The following is a 19,004-nucleotide window of genomic DNA, read 5'->3' on the forward strand; positions in this document are numbered from 1 at the left end:
ATCACGAGGTCAGGAGATGGAGACCATCCTGGCTAACACGGTGAAACCCCGTCTCTACTAAAAATTACAAAACATTAGCCGGGCGTGGTGGTGGGTGCCTGTAGTCCCAGCTACTAGGGAGGCTGAGGCAAGAGAATGGCGTGAACCCGGGAGGCAGAGCTTGCAGTGAGCCAAGATGGCGCCACTGCGCTCCAGCCTGGAAGACAGAGCAAGACTCCGTCTCAAAAAACAAAAACAAACAAACAAAAAAAAATGTAAACAAAAAAAAACTTTTGGCATTTTTTTTCCTTCTCCCTTTATGGACAAAGGATTCCCTTCTCATGATTATCCTAAGATTTAAGGTTATTCTCTTTGCCTCCAAGGGTGGATGGTGGCAGGTGCCCTTGCATTTACTTGATTCCTCTTTGATGAAGGCCTGAGGGCACCTCATTCCGCCAGTTTATCTTGCCACCTCAATGAATCGCTAGCTGTGAGTCAGGAATCCCTACACAATCCATTTAAATGACTGTGGCAGGGCCTCTTCCCCTGTGGAAGCTGAAGGTGTGGGCACGTCCGTCGGTGAAATGCGAATGGGGCTCTGGGCACGCGGGGGAAGGCAGAGAACTCAAGAGGCAGAGAAAGAAACTAATAACTAATTACACCCACTCCACAATTACGACTAACGTTGGGGGCGAACTCTTTGCTCTGAAAGTCATAAACATTTAGGTGAAACAAAGCTTCCATTTCCAATCGGACTAACTCTGGTATTAGCGTTGGCAGGGGCCGTGCAGGAGGGGCAGTGAGCAGTGGTGGCCGCGTTGCCGACAGAGGGTGAGGGAGCTGGGCGCGTGGTGCCGACGCCGAGGTGGCAAGCTGAAGAGCTTTAAAACCTCTCAAAACACGGAACTATCAATCAAGTAGGACCAGACGGTGCCCCTAGGGAAGGTCGCAGATTTAAGGCTGCGAGGACAAGGGCAAAGAAGTGCGAAGCGTTCGGGTGGACATTCCGGCCGGCCCAGCGCAGACGCCTGAGAGGGGTGCCCAGTGCCCAGCAGCCCCCGCAGGTCTCCGCCGCGCCCCCGCCACAGCGCCCAGGCGCCCGCAGGCCACAGGGATCCACACCAGCCGGAGACGGGCCCTTCACGCTGCTGCCTGTGATTGGTGGTCCTGATCCGGGGCGTGGCCCCAAGGGAGGCACTTAGCCCTACTGGGGATGCGCGCGCAGGCCCACGGCCTCTGCTCCGCCCCCAGCTGGCCTGTAATTGGCGCACTCGGTCCAAGGGGCGGGTGTTCAGGCGCGGGTGCGCGCGCGGCTGCGCGCGCAGCTGCCGCGGCCCTGCCTGGTGCGTCCGCTGTCACCGCCATGGCCGCCCCGTGTTTGCTGCGGCAAGGACGGGCCGGGGCGCTGAAGGTAAAGGAGGAGCCAGCCTCGGCTGGCTGCGCGGCCCGGAGCCTACGTAGGGGATGGGGTGAGGGGGCGCGGTGCTGGTCAGGCCCGGGCCTGTCCGCGACTTCTAGCTGTCCTGGTTGGGCCGCTGACCCCGCTCCCTGGGCCCAGGACTGACGGCCACGGGGCCAGGCCGGGTGTGGCCGGCGAGCGTCCCGCGGTTCCCCCAAGCCGGTCCGCCGCCGCTGCTGCCCGAGGCCCAGGCCGAGGCTGGCGTGCCCCGTGCCGACGGGCGCTCCCGAGGGCTGCATGCCTGGGCGGCAGACAGGGGTGGACGTTCCCAGGTGATGCTGCCGCGCCGCTGGGGTCAGCCGCTGTGCGGCCTCCCGCACGGCTTCTCTGAAGGACAGTGACTTCTCCATTTAGCCAAGAGAGGAAATGAGGGAACTTTCAGGGACCTGGTTAACCTGGTAACTTAACTGACCGCCGTTGAGAAGCCAGCTGACATGACCTGACCTGTGAAAAGGAGAAGAAGGACTTTCTTTTCTGCAAATAAAAAGCTAAGGCCAAGGCCGGGTGCGGGCACTTTGGGATTTTGCCTGTAATCCCAGTACTTTGGAAGGCCGAGCCAGGCGGATAGTTTGAGTTCAGGAGTCCGAGACCACCCTGGCCAACATGTCGAAACCCCGTCTCTAAAAAAATACAAAAAATTAGTCTGGCGTGGTGGACATTCCTGTAATCCCAGGTACTCGGGAGGCTGAGGTGGGAGGATCCCATGAACCCGGGACGCAGAGGTTGCAGTGAGCCGAGATCATACCACTGCACTCCAGCCTGGGGGGCAGAATAAGTAAATAAATAAAATAAGGCTAAGACCACTTCACTGTCTTATAAATTTAAAAATGGCTGTTATTACAAAAGCAGTAACTATTCCCTGCAGAATATATGTGTGTGTGTGTGTGTGTGTGTATATATATATATATATTTTTTTTTTTTTTGGAGACAGAGCCTCACTCTGTCGCCAGGCCCAGGCTGGAGTGCAATGGCACCATCTCAACTCCCTGCAACTTCCACCCCCTGGGATTAAGCGACTCTCGTGCCTCAGCCTGCAGAATAATTTAAAAGTACAGATAGGGAAATTCATTGACAGTCCACCATTACTCCTTCAAGCATCTAGTTCCTAACGATTTTTATCAGCTTTTATATGTTCACATAAGCACATGTATTCATGCTTACAATCATGAACATAAACGTTTTCATGTTTATATGTGCACATACAGGCACCTCTGTTCTGTATCCAGCATCTAGAACATTGTACTGTCTAGCACTTAATAGGCCTTAGTGAGTATATGCTGAGTGAGTTGGCATAATATAAAATATAACATTTATATTGTAGACACTTTTGAAGCAGTTTTTATATACCTACATCATTTTAATGGCCAGATAGTATTTCTTCTACTCTATTTTCTAACGATAAGAAAACATTTTACAGAAAGAAACATAGGGCCTGGCGGGTGGCTCACGCCTGTAATCCCAGCACTTTGGGAGGCCGAGACAGGTGGATCATTTGAGGTCAGGTGTTCGAGACCAGCCTGGCCAAGGTGGTGAAACCCCGTCTCTACTAAAAATACAAAAAGAGCTGGGTGCGGTAGCTCACACCTGTAATCCCAGTACTTTGAGAAGCCGAGGTGGGTGGATCACCTGAGGCCAGGAGTTCGAGACCAACTTGATTAACATGGTGAAACCCTGTCTCTACTAAATACAAAAACTTGGCCGGGCATGGTGGTGCATGCCTGTAATCCCAGCTACTTGGGTGGCTGAGGTAGGAGAATTGCTTGAACCCGGGAGGCGGAGGTTGTAGTGAGCCGAGATTGTGCCACTGCGCTCCAGCCTGGGTGACAGAGCGAGACTCCGTCTCGAAAAACAAAATACAAAAACATTAGCCAGGCACGGTGGTGCACACCTGTAATCCCAGCTACTCGGGAGGCTGAGGCAAGAGAATCGCTGGAACTCAGGAGACGGAGGTTGCAGTGAGCCGAGATTGAGCCATTGCACTCCAGCCTGGGAGTCAGAGTGAGACCCTGTCTCCAAAAAAGAAAAAAAAAGAAACATAGTATTTTGTAGGTTAATAAATAATTGGAAACTACAAAAAAAAATGCACTGGAGAACGTCTGGTTGGAGTTTTATTAAACCAAATATTAATAGTGATTGTCCTTGAACTTGGGTGTTTTCTTCTTGCAGCCTTTTTGTAGTTTACAAAATGTCCATAATATACATACATTATGAAAACTAATAACCATTAGAAGTATACCATGTGAATGTTTTGCACTTATATGTAGTGGTAATATTCATACGCACGGTACCTACATGCATACAATCCCAGCACTTTGGTTGTTTTGTTTTTTTTTTTTTTTTCTGAGAGAGAGTCTCGCTCTGTTGCCCAGGCTGGAGTGCAGTGGCGCGATCTCAGGTCACTGCAACCTCCACCTCCTGAGTCTAAGCAATTCTCCTGCCTCAGCCTCTGGAGTACCTGAAACTACAGGCGTGCACCACCATGCCTGGCTAAATTTTTTTTTTTTTTTTGAGACAGAGTCTCACTCTGTCACCCAGGCTGGAGTGCAGTGGCGCGATCTTGGCTCATTGCAAGCTTCACCTCCTGGGTTCATGCCATTCTCCTGCCTCAGCCTCCCAAGTAGCTGGGACTACAGGCACCCGCCACCATGCCCGGCTAATTTTTTGTATTTTTAGTAGAGACGGGGTTTCACCGTATTAGCCAGGATAGTCTCGATCTCCTGACCTCATGATCCACACGCCTCGGCCTCCCAAAGTACTGGGATTACAGGCGTGAGCCACCGTGCCCGGCCTTTTTTTTTGTATTTCTAGTAGAGACGGGGTTGGCCAGGCTGGTCTCAGAACTCCTGACCTCAAGTGATCCGCCCACCTCAGCCTCCCAAAGTGCTGGGATGATTATAGGCGTGAGCCACCGCACCTGGCCAATCCCAGCACTTCGGGAGGCTGGGGCTTCAGGATCACTTGAGGCCAGGAGTTTGAGGAAGCCAGGAGTTTGAGACCAACCTGGGCAACATAGCCAGATCTCGTCTCTATAAAAAATAAAAAATATTAGCCAGGCATGGTGGTACGTGCCTGCAGTCCTAGGTATGTCAGAGAATCGCTTGGACTCAGGAGTTGGAGGCTGCAGTGAGCCATGATTGTGCCACTGCACTCCAGCCTGGGTGACTGAGGGAGACCCCTGACTCAAAAAAATATATATATATATTCATATATAGTACTAGCTATTATAATGGCATTACTCTAAATATCCATATTCATTAATTCTTTTGTCAGACTATGCTCCAGGAAGCCCAGGTGTTTCGAGGACTTGCTTCTACGGTTTCTTTGTCTGCGGAATCAGGGAAGAGTGAAAAGGGTCAGCCACACAATCCCAAGAAGCAAAGTCCACCAAAAAGTAAGATTTTGATGGTAGTCATAAGGGAAAGAGAATGCAAAAAGAAAACAGATTAGTCAGCCTTTGAAGCATGACTATGAGTTTTACTAGCTACATAATTTATGCTTCTTCCTTTTCAGCAGTGTCCGAATTATACGAGACACAAGATCTGTAACAGATTTTAGACCAATCATTTCAGTAATGTCATAGTCTTTGACTCAGTGTTTAGCCCTGAAATGGTTTTTCCTGATTTTCTAAATGCCAAACCCCAACCTGAAGTGAGTGATGCCTTGGGTAAAGGTTCTGTGGCATTTAGATGGCCCTGGCACAGTGAGGTTGCCAGAAAGCCACCTTACTTTCCATCCTCTGATGCTGAGTTGTTTTGTTTTGTTTTGTTTTGTTTCAGTATCTTTGAGACCCATCTGTGGTTTTCCAGGCTTTGCTTAATCCCAGTCCAGGACTACATCATTGTTTTATGACTGTAGAGACGGAGCTAACAGCAGGCACAGTTTTTTCCACTGTGACTCACATTGCTGATGCGTGATGTTGCCAGCTCCGTACACAGTCATTTTGACTTTCATCACCAGTTTTCGTACCTTTTTTTTTCCCCCTCCCTGAATACCAGTGCAGCTTATACTCACTGAAGGAGAATAAGGAATGCAACAGTGTATTTTAAATGCTTCTCTTCTGGGAATAATTTTATTTTCTACTCACTGCTCATTATTGATGATTGATTATGGTCCAGGTCCATTGCAGGTAGCCTTAATTGTTACGACCCTAGTTTACTCTTGAAAGAACATGTGTGCAGGCCGGGCACGGTGGCTCATGTCTGTAATCCCAGCACTTTGGGAGGCCTGAGGCAGGCGGATCACCTGAGGTCAGGAGTTCGAGACCAGCCTGGCCAACATGGCAAAGCCCGTCTCTACTTAAAATATAAAAATTAGCTGGGCATGGGGGTGCGGGCCTGTAATCCCATCTACTCAGGAGGCTGAGGCAGGAAAATTGCTTGTACCCCAGAGGAGGAGTGAGCTGAGATCATACCACTGCACTCCAGCCTGGGCGACAGAGTGAGACTCTGTCTCAAAAAAAGAAAACAAACAAACAAAAACCATGCAGCACAAACTGTTTCTAAATCTTTAATTTTTTTTTTTTTGAGACGGAGTCTCGCTCTGTCGCCCAGGCTGGAATGCAGTGGCACGGTCTCGGCTCACTGCAACCTCCACCTCCTGGGTTCAAGCGATTCTCCTGCCTCAGCCTCCTGAGCAGCTGGGACTACAGGCACATGCCACCACGTCTGGCTAATTTTTTGTATTTTAGTAGAGACAGGGTTTCACAATGTTAGCCAGGATGGTCTCAATCTCCTGACCTCATTATCCACCCGCCTCGGCCTCCCAAAGTGTTGGGATTACAGGCATGAGCCACTGCGCCCGGTCTAAATCTTTAATTCTTTTTTTTTTTTTTTTTTTTTTTGAGATGGAGTCCCGGTCTGTTGCCCAGGCTGGAGTGCAGTGGCGCAATCTCGGCTCACTACAACCTCCGCCTCCTGGGTTCACGCCATTCTCCTGCCTCAGCCTCCTGAGTAGCTGGGACTACAGGCGCCCACCACCATGCCCGGCTAATTTTTTACATTTTTAGTAGAGCCGGGGTTTCACCATGTTAGCCAGGATGGTCTCGATCTCCTGACCATATGATCCGCCCACCTTGGCCTCCCAGAGTGCTGAGATTACAGGCGTGAGCCACCGCGCCCGGCCCTAAATCTTTAATCATTATATGGGGTTGTAGAATGGTAATTGAGTTTGGTCTTATTTTCATCAATATACTATTTCCTCAGTTTGAATGTTTGAAAGTATTTAGATTCTTTTGTTTTCTTCCTCCTTGGTCTGTGCACAGAACACTGGTAAGTTTTTAAATATTTGTATTTATACAAAGAGAGTGCCAGCCCCTGACTGCCTCTCACAGTGTGTGGACTTGAGCCTTGGATTCCACGGGAATGTTATTTAGTTTTGTGCTATGATTCCTGCCTCGTTTTTCAATCATTGTTTTTTTCTCTTCTTCCTTTTATGTTATTTGTTGTAAGAGAGGGGCTCTGGCTCTCTCTTCCAGGCTGGAGTGCAGTGGCACAATCATAGCTCACTACAGCCTCAAACTCCTGAGCTCAAGCAATCCTCCCACCTCAGCCTCCTGAATAGCTGAGACTACAGGCACATACCACCACGCCTGGCATATCCCTGGCATGTTTTGTTGTTGTTGTTTATTTTTTGAAACAGAGTCTTGCTGTGTCACCCAGGCTGGAGTACAGTGGCACAGTCATAACTCACTGCAGCCTCGACCTTCCAAGCTCAAGTGATCCCACCTCAGCCTCTAGAGTAGCCAGGACTACAGGTGCACACCATCACACCCTGGCTAATATTTTAATTTTCCATAGAGATGAAGTCCCACTGTATTACCTAGACTGGTCTTGAATTCCTGGGCTCAAGCAATCTCCCTGCCTCAAACTCCCATAGTATTGGGATTACAGGCGTGAGCCACTGTGTCCAGCCTACCTGGCATGTTTTTGACATTCTCTAAATGTTTACTACCAAACAATTAGTTGAATTTCACTACTAACATTATCCTCTCCTTTGGTGAATTTTAGTCTGTGTCTGCAATCCTACATCATAGACTTACGAATTTGGATTAAATGGATTTTAAAATACCATGGCAGAGCCAAAGAGCCCCCTTTTTAGATACCTGCGTCTGTGTGTGAGTGGAAATGGAGTGCTTCATTCTGTGGCCATCTGGAGTGTGGTTTGGGGAGGGGAACACTGACCTGGGAGTGGGCCTTGGGCTCTCATGGAGCTTCTGCCACTGGCCTTGATGGGCCCTGCAGGCCTCTGAGCCTCAGTTCCTTTGTGCTTAAGCAGGATGATCATGCCAGCCTTACTGGGTGGTTCTGAGACTGGCTGCAGTGGGATACACATAGCTACTGCGCACACTGCAGAGAGCTTTCAGGTGGGAGAACGGTTTTCAGAACTAAGCTCATCAATACACAGAACAGTTGTATCTCATAATTTTTTTTTTTTTTTTTGATTCGGGGTTTTGCTCTTTTCGCCCAGGCTGGAGTGCAATGGCGCGATCTCGGCTCACCACAACCTCTGCCTCCCTGATTCAAGCAATTCTCCTGCCTCAGCCTCCCAAGTACCTGGGATTACAGGCATGCGCCACCGTGCCTGGCTAATTTTTTGTTTTTTTTTTTTTTTTTGCGATGAAGTCTCGCTCTGTCGCCAGGCTAGAGTGCAGTGGTAGGATCTCGGCTCACTGCAACCTCTGCCTCCTGGGTTCAAGCCATTCTCCTGCCCCATCCTCCCAAATAGCTGGGACTACAGGTGCCCGCCACCATACCCGGCAGATTTTTCTATTTTTAGTAGAGACGGGGTTTCACCATGTTGGCCAGGTTGGTCTCCATCTCTTGACCTCGTGATCTGCCCGCCTTGGCCTCCCAAAGTGCTGGGATTACAGGCGTGAGCCACCGCACCCGGCCATGTATCTCATAATTTTTAAAAGAATTCCTGTACAGGCTGGGCATGGGGGTTCACGCCTACAATCCCAGAACTTTGAGAAGCTGAGGCGGGAGGATCAGTTGAGTTCAGCAGTTTGAGACAAGCCTGAGCAACATAGTGAAAACCCATCTCTAGAAAAAACTTTAAAAAGTAGCTGGGTATGGTAGCATGCACCTGTGGTCCTAGTTACTCAGGAGGCTGAGGCGAGAGGATCATTTGAGCCCAGGAGGTCGAGGTTGCAGTGAATTATGATTGCGCCACTGCACTCCATCCTGGGTGATAGAGTGAGACCCTGTCTCGACAAAAATACTGAGTCCGGGTGTGGTGGCTCACGCCTGTAATCCTAGCACTTTTGCAGGCCAAGGCGGGCCGATCACTTGAGGTCAGGAGTTCGAGAACAGCCTGGCCAATATGGTGAAACCCGCGTCTCTACTAAAAATACAAAAATTAGCTGGGCATGGTGGTGGGCGCCTGTAATCCCAGCCGCTCAGGAGGCTGAGGCAGGAGAATCGCTTGAACCCAGGAGGCAGAGGTTGCAACGAGCTGAGATTGTGCCATTGCACTGCTTCTTGGGCGTCGCAGCAAGACTCTATCTCAAAACAAACAAAAAATCCCTGTACAAAAAAAAATAAATAATGCTTGTAAATGGACACGTGCAGGCCCATATTTTCCCCTGAAGTGTTGGTAGTTGGTTAGTGTAAGATACAGAGGAACTTTTCACCCTCCATGGCACATTGCCAGATCAAACCTTTCTCAGCCAGAAGTGGCTTTGGAAGCTCTAACAGAAGTTTCCTGTATGCAAGTGAGGGTACCCAAAGCTCTCATCCTTGGAGTCACATCTCTAGTCAGAGTGTCTGCCACAGGACGAGACCCTGGGGTGATAAGACATGCTGTGCCTTATTTCATCAGAGGTGTTCAGCTTTCCACAGCACATGCGTTCTCCCTGAGGAAGGCTGCCAGCACAGATGTCAGGGGCTGGGTGTTCTTGGAGGTGCACCTTGGGGAACTGCCGGGCTCTCTAGCTTGCTGCTTTCCTTGAATCCAGTACCCAGGCCTAATTTCGCAACAGTCAGTAATAAATTGTTGACTGAGTAATTTCTGTGTAGCTTTTTGAAGCATATGTCCAGAAGCCAAAGTTAATTATCCATTTGAAGTCCTTATTTCAGTTTTAAAAGTGAGGAATATCTGGAAATAGAAATTTCACGTATCCAGCCAGGCACAGTGGTTCACGCCTGTAATCCCAGCACTTTGGGAGGCTGAGGCGGGTGGATCATCTGAGGTCAGGAGTTCGAGACCAGCCTGACCAACATTGTGAAAGCCTGTATCTACTAAAAATACAAAAAAAATTTAGCCGGGCATGGTGGTGCATGACTGTAACCCCAGCTACTCGGGAGGCTGAGGCAGGAGAATCGCTTGAACCCAGGAGGTGGAGGTTGCAGTGAGCCAAGATCACGCCATTGCACTCTAGCCTGAGCCAAAAGAGTGAAACTCCATCTCAAAAAAAAAATTACCCAGGCGTGGTGGCACACAACTGTAGTACCAGCTACTCGGGAGGCTGAGGCAGGAAGATCACCTGAGTCCAGGAGGCGGAGGTTTCACTGAGCCGAGATTTGCACCACTGCACTCCAGCCTGGGTGACTGAGCTAGACTCCATCTCAAAAAAAAAAAAAAAAAAAAAAACGAAATTTTATGTATCAAATTATAACAAGTAGTGCCAGGCACTGTTCTAAGCGCTTTTCCCATATCTCATCTTCCCCAGTCCTCAACAACGCAGGGAGTAGATGCTACTGTTATCCCCATGTCATAGACAAGGAAGTTGAGGTGTGGAGGGACTGAGCTGCCTGAGTCATGCAGTGTCTACACAGATGTCAGCGGAGAAGCCTGGATTTGAACCCAGGCATTCTGGCAGTGCAGTTTATATTTTAATCACTGTGCTGTCTTCCTTCTGAAAATTCTTGATTCTCACGTGTTTATTTAAAAATAAAACGCTGGGCGCGGTGGCTCACGCCTGTAATTCCAGCATTTTCGGAGGCCAAGGTGGGCAGATCACTTAAGGTCGGGAGTTTGAGACCAGCCTGACCAACATGGAGAAACCCTGTCTCTACTAAAAATACAAAATTAGCTGGGTGTGGTGGCACATGCCTGTAATCCCAGCTACTCGGGAGGCTGAGGCAGGAGAATTGCTTGAACCTGGGAGGCAGAGGTTGCAGTGACTCGAGATTGCGCCATTGCACTCCAGCCTGGGCAACAAGAGTGAAACTCCATTTCAAAAGAAAAATTAGATAAATAAATAAGTAAAAATTAAAAAAAACTTTTTATAGTGAAACACCTGTAGAAGTTTCCATTACCATATAAAATTTGAGTAACTTTATTCTCTAATGTAATGTTTAAATGCACCTCTGTTTCTGAATGTGCCTTGTTTCCAAAGTTAGTTTTGTGATATTTTGACAAGATGTGGAAGTATTTTAACGTTGCTAATCTATGTTTCACACCCTAACCCTTTTTACTTTTGATAGGGGGATCACTAAAAACTTGAAGGCCATGCCCTCGCTTTTCAACTAAGCAGAAAAGAGATTCAGGAAATTTGAGTTCTATTTTGAGAGGCGATAGGGAAGCAACAAGGCGAACTCCTGCTTTCACTAATTACTAGTACAGTATTTGTAAACCTTTATTTTACATAGTTTGTTATGGTCTCTGAGAGAAGAGAAACAGTCTCTGAAAGTCCCCATCTTAGGCTGTGAGATAGGCCTACACAGCTAGTCTTAGGTCGGTAGTTTTGGGTTTTATTATACAGTCATCCCTCAGTATCTGAGGGGAATTGGTTCTAGGCCACCCCTCCCACCAGGATTCCAAAATGTGCAGATGCTCAAGTCGCTGATATACAGTGATGCAGTATTTGTATATCACCTAAGTACATCCTCCTGTATACTTTAAATCATCTGTAGATTACTTATAATACCTCATACAATATAAATGCCATGTAAATAGTTGTTGCATTGTTTAGGGAATAATGTCAAGGAAAAAAGTTTGTGCATGTTCAGTACCAAGGCAGATGATTTCCTGAACATTTTCCATCCTCATTTGGTTGCTTGGTGGGTTTCTATGGGACCTGTCTTAGGATGATTGCATTGAAGATGCCATCAGTAATAAGTAATGTGTCATGAAATGTCTGTAATTTTGACTGAGTTTTAAGTTGTTTTGTTAAATAATATTCCTCTTTATGCCATTTCCTAGATGTAGTGGAACCAAAGGAGAGGGGCAAGCTCCTAGCCACCCAGACAGCAGCTGAATTGTCTAAAAACTTATCTTCACCCAGTTCTTACCCGCCGGCTGTGAATAAGGGCGGGAAGGTAGCTAGTCCCAGTCCCAGTGGCAGCGTGCTGTTCACAGATGAAGGGGTTCCAAAATTTTTGTCAAGAAAGACTTTGGTAGAGTTTCCACAGAAAGTTCTGTCTCCATTCAGAAAACAGGGCTCTGATTCAGAAGCTCGTCAGGTGGGTCGGAAAGTGACGTCGCCTTCGTCTTCATCCTCGTCCAGCTCCTCTGATTCTGAATCTGATGATGAGGCTGATGTTTCAGAGGTCACTCCTCGAGTGGTGAGCAAAGGCAGAGGGGGGCTTCGAAAAACAGAGGCCTCTCATTCCTTTGAAAACAGAGCCCCCCGAGTTACAGTATCAGCAAAAGAGAAAACCTTGCTGCAGAAGCCGCATGCAGACATCACTGATCCAGAGAAGCCCCACCAGCCAAAGAAGAAAGGGCCCCCTGCTAAGCCATCAGAAGGCAGGGAAGATGCGAGACCAAAAACCACAATGCCCAGATCTCAAGTAGATGAAGAGTTTTTGAAGCAAAGTTTAAAGGAAAAACAATTGCAGAAAACATTTAGATTAAATGAAATAGATAAAGAAAGCCAAAAGCCATTTGAAGTTAAAGGACCCTTACCTGTCCACACAAAATCAGGGTTGTCTGTGCCACCGAAGGGCAGCCCAGTGCCTGCTGCTCTGGCAGAAGAGGCCAGAGCAGAGGGGCAGCTGCAAGCCAGTCCTCCTGGGGCGGCAGAGGGGCATCTGGAAAAACCCGTGCCAGAGCCCCAGCGCAAGGCGGCCCCTCCCCTGCCCAGAAAGGAAACTTCAGGGACGCAGGGAATAGAAGGGCACCTGAAGGCTGGAGAGGCAATCGTGGAAGATCAGATACCACCAAGCGATTTGGAGACAGTTCCTGTTGAGAATAACCATGGTTTCCATGAAAAGACAGCAGCGCCGAAGCTTGAGGCCGAGGGCGAGGCCGTGGAAGATGCAGCTGCGCCAGGGGACGACCGAGGCGGCACACAGGGTATACCTTGACTCGCGCTCCCAAGTGCACCCTGTCCCTTAGGGTAGTGAGGCAAAAGAACTAATTTACATATGCTTGTAGAGCAGTGTTACAGTTAATCAAATTCTGTACTAGAAATATGGCCTGTAACGCTGTCTCAGCCAGGCAGAAAAGTATGTCTTAATTATGGACAATCCACATCTTTATATTCAGAATCCCTAAAATATTTAATGTTCTTTTTTTTTTTTTTAGATGGAGTCTTGCTCTGTTGCCCAGGCTAGAGTGCAGTGGCATGATCTCTGCTCACTACAACTTCCATCTCAAGCAATTCCCCTGCCTCAGCCTCCCAAGTAGCTGAGATTACAGGCGCAGGCAACCACACCTGGCTAATTTTTTTGTATTTTTAGTAGAGACGGGGTTTCACCATGTTGGCCAGGCTGGTCTCGAACTCCTGATCTCAGGCAATCCACCTGCCTCGGCCTCCCAAAGTGCTGGGATTACAGGCGTGAGCAACCGCACCCTGCTTAACCTTCATCTTTTTTTTTTTTTTTTTGAGACAGAGTCTTGCTCCGTCACCAGGCTGGAGTGCAATAGTACGATCTTGGCTCACTGCAACCTCTGCCTCCCAGGTTCAAGCCATTCTCCTGCCTCAGCCTCCTGAGTAGCTGGGATTACAGGTGTCCACCACCACGCCCAGCTAATTTTTGTATTTTTAGTAGAGACGGGGTTTCACCATGTTGGCCAGGACGGTCTCAATCTCCTGACCTTATGATCAGCCTGCCTCGGCCTCCCAAAGTGCTGGGATTACAGGCCTGAGCCACCGCGCCCGGCCCCCAACCTTCATCTTAAAGAGTATGTCCTTGGCACTCTTCACTGTTTCTTAACCAGTATAATTTTTGAAAACTGGCAGCTTCACATTGTCACCACTGACTTTTGAAGGTGTCCAAGTCTTCATTGATGACCTTGTGGGGCATCTCACTAAGTGAAAAGGGGAGCCTCCGGTTTAACTTGCATAGGTGAAGAGCAGTAGCTAGTCACTTGGCGTGAGAGTCTTTGGGTAAACTAGGTGATTACTTTTAGCATCCTGTGCACAGGGCAGATTCACAGTTCAGGAATTAAAGCAGTAAGTGTTGTACAGGGCAGCCGCTGCATACGCATCCTTTCCCCTGGACAGCATTTCCTTCTCCGGTTAACTGAAAACACATATGGGCTGCTTTACTCTTCTAGAAGAAATTTTATGAAGGGTTTTTTTTTTGGCTTTTTTTTTTTTTGACATGGGTTTTGCTCTTGTTGCCCAGGCTGGAGTACAATGGCGCAATCTTGGCTCACTGTAACCTCCGCCTCCTGGGTTCAAGTGATTCTCCAGCCTCAGCCTCCAGAGTAGCTGGGATTACAGGCGTGTGGCACCATCCCCGGCTAATTTTTGTATTTTTAGTAGAGACAGGGTTTTACCATGTTGGCCAGGCTGGTCTCGAACTCCTGACCTTAGGTGATCCACCTGCCTCGGCCTCCCAAAGTGCTGGGATTACAGGCATGAGCCACCGTGCTTAGCGTATGAAGGCTTTTAAAGGCCAGCAGTATTTATTCCTATTATGTTACCTTTTTTTTTGGAGATGGAGTCTCACTCTGTCACCCAGGCTGCAGTACAGTGGCACGATCTCGGCTCACTGCCAGCTCCACCTCCCAGGTACAAATGATTCTCCTGCCTCAGCCTCCTGAGTAGGTGCCACTACAGGTGCCTGCCACCACGCCTGGCTAATTATTGTATTTTTAGTAGAGACAGGGTTTTGCCATGTTGGTCAGGCTGGTCTCGAACTCCTGACCTCAGGTGATCCACCTGCCTCTGCCTCCCAAAGTGCTGGGATTTCAGGCGTGAGTCACTGCGCCCAGCTATGTTACCATTTTCTTGAGCACTAAACTTGATAAGATGCAATGTGCTTTAGGTGGGTCGTGGCAAACACGAAAAGGCAAGCTTCCGTTTTAGAATCCATGGCTCTTCTTGAAGACTTCTCTAGAATGCATGATCCCTAACAAGCGCGGCTCTGTCCTGTGTCTGCTCTCCATCCTCTGTACCGCCGCCCCTTGCCTTATGTGCCTTACATGATGCCTTCTTGTTCTTGGTTCGTTATGCGACGGGATCTATGTGTTTCCCCCCTCTCCGTCTGCTCTTTGATCAGTACGCCAAGTGCCGGTGCTTGCCAGACTTCCCAGGCTTCAGGAACTGCACTTCCTGATGCTGCTGCTTTCACTCCTCCTGCTCTAAAATGGAACAGGATTACACAACTCGCAGGAATAACACAACTCGCAGGATAAAAACAGAGTTGGGAGTTTTCAGATTGCAAACCTTTCTGAAGAGAAAGTTGTAATATTTCATGGATGTGTTGTTTCTTAAATATCTGCTGTGCGCATGCGCACAGCCCACCTTGCAGAGCCGTGTCTGTGTGGGGCCACGGTCTCACTAGGTAGTCCGTGCCCCAGTACTGGCCTTCCAGGTAGAGTGGTTTTAGATCAAGAGTTTTGTAACCCACGTCTTGGTCAGTTATCACCCTCCCTATAGTAACTAAAATAATATGTTCTGCTTTGAAGGTGTCCCTACACCACACCGAAGATACTCAGCTTGTGGAGATTGGAATGATGCCAGCTCTTTAAATAAGACATCATTTTTGCTTAACATAACTTAAAAATGAAAAACAGAGCCTTTGATATTAATTGAAATAGTGAGAAAATAAATGTATTTAGGTTATTTTTTTGTGGAGCATGAATGGAAGTTAAGACAGACCTAATAACCTGATTTCCAGAAATTGAGTCAGTACAAATCTTAACCCAAACATCAGCCTGTGTTCCTGTGCTGGTTTTGATTTTGCCATTATGTTATATTGTGTGTCCTACTGCAGGAGACCAGTACTTCTTTTGCCTCAACCCCTACTTGTAGTTTAGAATTACCAAATGTTTAAATGCTGTGTTGTTGTTATTAGAATTTATCTAATTTTCTTGTATCAGAGATTCAGAAGGCTCCTTTAGTTTAAGCTTTTCAAAAAGAAATTTTTTTTTTGTGACAGTCTTGCTCTGTCCCACAGGCTGGAGTGCAGTGATGTGATCTCAGCTCACTGCAACCTCCACCTCCCAGTCTCAAGCAATCCTCCCACTTCAGCCTCCTGAGTAGCTGGAGACTTACAGGTGTGCCACCATGCCCTGCTCTTTTTTTTTTTTTTTTGAGACAGAGTCTCACTTTGTCATCAGGCTGGAGTGCAGTGATGCAATCTCAGGTCATTGCAATCTCTGCCTCCTGGGTTCAAGCAATTCTTGTGCCTCAGCCTCCCGACATAGCTGGGATTACAGGAGTATGCCACCACACCTGCTAACTTTTGTAACTTTAGTGGAGATGGGGTTTCACCTTCTTGGCCAGGCTGCTCTCAAACTCCTGGCCTCAAGCAATCTGCCCACCTCAGCCTCTCAAAGTGCTGGGATTACAGGCGTGAGCCACTGCTCCTGGCCCCTGCTAATTTTTTATTATTTGTAGAGACAGAGACTCACTGTTTTGCCCAGAATGATCTAGAACTCCTGAGCTCAAGCATTCCTCCCACCTCGGCCTCCCAAAGTGCTGGGATTATGGGCATGAGCCACCATGCCCAGCCCAGATTTCTAATAGAGGTAGATTTTATCATGCATCTCTAAGTTACCTGAAAGTCCTGCCATAATTGTTCTAGGCATTTTCAAACTTTTGAGAAACCTAGAAGTATACAAACTAAGATGTTAGGACACGTTGTATGGCCTGGCACGGTGGCTCACACCTGTAATCCCAGCACTTTGGGAGGTCGAGGCGGGCAGATCACTTGAGGTCAGGAGATCGAAACCACCCTGGCCAACATGGTGAAACCCCGTCTCTACTAAAAATACAAAAATTAGCCAGGCGTGGTGGCAGACGCCTGTAATCCCAGCTACTCGGGAGACTGAGGCAGGAGAATCACTTGAACCCGGGAGGTGGAGGTTGCAGTGGGCTGAGATCGCACCATTGCACTCCAGCCTAGGCAACAGAGCGAGACTCCATCTCAAAAAAAAAACACGTTGTAATAACCATTCCATTTCTTAAATTGGTAAGGCTGTATGTTTTAGAATAAACTTCCAAGTAATATCTTTCTTTTTCTTTACTGTGGCTTTTGTAGGCTTTTCTTTTTTAATCAGACAATTGGTTCCTCACAGATAGGGTTGATGAAGAATGCTTGGTAGGTGAGCGCCTGTGTGTGAGCCGAGTCATTCATAAAGAGCTGTCCTTGTGCTGGTCTCATGGGCATTGTGTTTCCTCCACAGAGCCGGCCCCAGTGCCTGCTGAGCCGTTTGACAACACTACCTACAAGAACCTGCAGCATCATGACTACACCACGTACACCTTCTTAGACCTCAACCTCGAACTCTCAAAATTCAGGATGCCTCAGCCCTCCTCAGGCCGGGAGTCACCTCGACACTGAGGGCCCTTGGTGTGAAGATGAACCTTCCACCATCTTCGCTGCACCCTGGAGTGCAAAAATAAAATCCACTCAAGAGTCACAAAGCCCAGTGTGCATAATCGGTTTCACTTTTGCTTTTTTTTTTTTTTTTTTGAGACAGGGTCTCACTCTGTCACCCAGGCTGGAGTGCAGTGGCACATTCTCGGCTCACTGCAACTTCCGCCTCCCGGGTTCAAGTGATTCTCCCACCTCAGCCTCCCGAGTAAGTGGGACTACAGGTACTCACCACCAGGTCCAGCTGATTTTTGTATTTTTAGTAGAGACAGGGTTTCACCATGTTGGCCAGGCTGGTCTTGAACTCCTGACCTCAGATGATCTGCCCACCTCGGCCTCCCAAAGTGCTGGGATTACAGGCGTGAGCCACTGCGCCCGGCCACTTTCACACTTTTTACAGTGAGTGGTGAATTAGCAACGGTAATGCTGATTATCCGGCATATATTTTGGAATATCTACTATGTGCAAGGAATTTTTCTTAAACTGTAAGGTTATGGATCACTGGGCAAATCCATATAATTAGAGAATTTTAAGTGCTTTAGAGCGGTGTGATTCTACTGTGCTCAGCCTAGTCAATTTAGCATTAAACTGATTATCAGCTGAGTATCAATAATGTAATAGTGACTTATTTTTTATGAGAGTCAGTCCAGGCTGGAGTCCAGTGGCACAATCTCAACTCACTGCAACCTCAGCCTCCTGGGTTCAAGGGATTCTCCTGCCTCAGCCTCCTGAGTAGCTGGTACTACAGGCTCGCGCCACCATGCCTGGCTAATTTTTTTTGTATTTTTAGTAGAGATGGGGTTTCACCATCTTGGCCAGGCTGGTCTTAAACTCCTGACCTCATGATCTACCTGCCTCGGCCTCCCAAAATGCTGGGATTATAGGCGTGAGCCACTGCACCCAGCCAGTAATAGTGACTTCTAATCCTACAGCCCTGGTTTTTGAACATTAGAAACAGGAGCTTTGGCCAGGTGCAGTGGATAATTCCTGTAATCCCAGCGCTTTGGGAGGGCGAGGTGGGTGGAGCACCTGAGGTCAGGAGTTGAGACCAGCCTGGCCAACATAGTGAAACCCCATGTCTACTAAAGATACAAAAATTAGCCAGGCATGCTAGTGGGTACCTGTAATCCCAGCTACTCAGGAAGCTGAGGCAGGAGAATCATTTGAACCTGGGAGGTGGAGTTTGCAGTGAGCGAGATCGTGCCATTGTACTCCAGCCTGGGCAACAGGAGTGAAACTCAATCAAAAAAAAGGAACAGGAATTTTACTAATTTTAACTACTGCATTGCAAATGAAGTGTATTGCAGTATTTTACCATCAGAAAAGGAAGAGAATTGTTTTGTTTGCCTCTGTTAGATATTGCGGACATTTTCATTGGTGAGATTAGGAAGAGGTGAAGTTTCGTGCAGTACAGGGACAAAGTTGCTCCCAGCTGGCCACAGGCACTCAGTGAGCTATTTTACCTATTTAGGGTTTCTTGGTTGGCCAAGTAACCTTCCATCCCTTGTGATAACTTTAAGTCACACCTTTGGGGGCAGCGTGGGGGGCTCCTGTGCATCACATGAAGCACACTCCCCCAGCACTCTGCAGAGACAGACCCCCAGTCTGACTTAGAGAAAGTAACCAATGTAGGTGAGGGCCAGGGCACGGTGGCTTATGCCTGTAATCCCAGCACTTTGGGAAGCCAAGGCGGATGGATCACTTGAGGTCAGGAGTTTGAGACCAGCCTGGCCAACATCATGAAAAACCCCGTCTTTACTAAAAATACAAAAATTAGCCGACTGTGGTGGTGCGCGCCTGTAATCCCAGCTATTCAAGAGGCTGAGGCAGGAGAATCGCTTGAACCCGGG

The 19,004-nt window shown here is 48.1% G+C and overlaps 1 protein-coding gene across 2 annotated transcripts; it reads left to right on the forward strand.

Moving 5' to 3' along the window:
- Window positions 1-1,252: 1,252 nt before the first annotated feature.
- On the forward strand, window positions 1,253-17,764 carry NDUFV3 (NADH:ubiquinone oxidoreductase subunit V3). 2 transcript variants are annotated; one of them, XM_002830738.6, is made up of 4 exons: window positions 1,253-1,390; window positions 4,709-4,829; window positions 11,582-12,676; window positions 16,964-17,764. In XM_002830738.6, the coding sequence occupies exons 1-4, from the start codon at window positions 1,343-1,345 to the stop codon at window positions 17,119-17,121; spliced, it is 1,422 nt and encodes a 473-aa protein (XP_002830784.2). In that variant the 5' UTR covers window positions 1,253-1,342; the 3' UTR covers window positions 17,122-17,764. The 2 variants fall into 2 exon arrangements, with proteins under 2 accessions (XP_002830784.2, XP_009232276.1); XM_009234001.4 differs by lacking the exon at window positions 11,582-12,676 and having other exon boundaries at window positions 16,964-17,204.
- The last annotated feature ends 1,240 nt before the right edge of the window (window positions 17,765-19,004 follow it).

This window comes from Pongo abelii, chromosome 22, assembly GCF_028885655.2.
Source record: "Pongo abelii isolate AG06213 chromosome 22, NHGRI_mPonAbe1-v2.0_pri, whole genome shotgun sequence".
Taxonomy (NCBI): Eukaryota; Metazoa; Chordata; class Mammalia; order Primates; family Hominidae; genus Pongo; species Pongo abelii.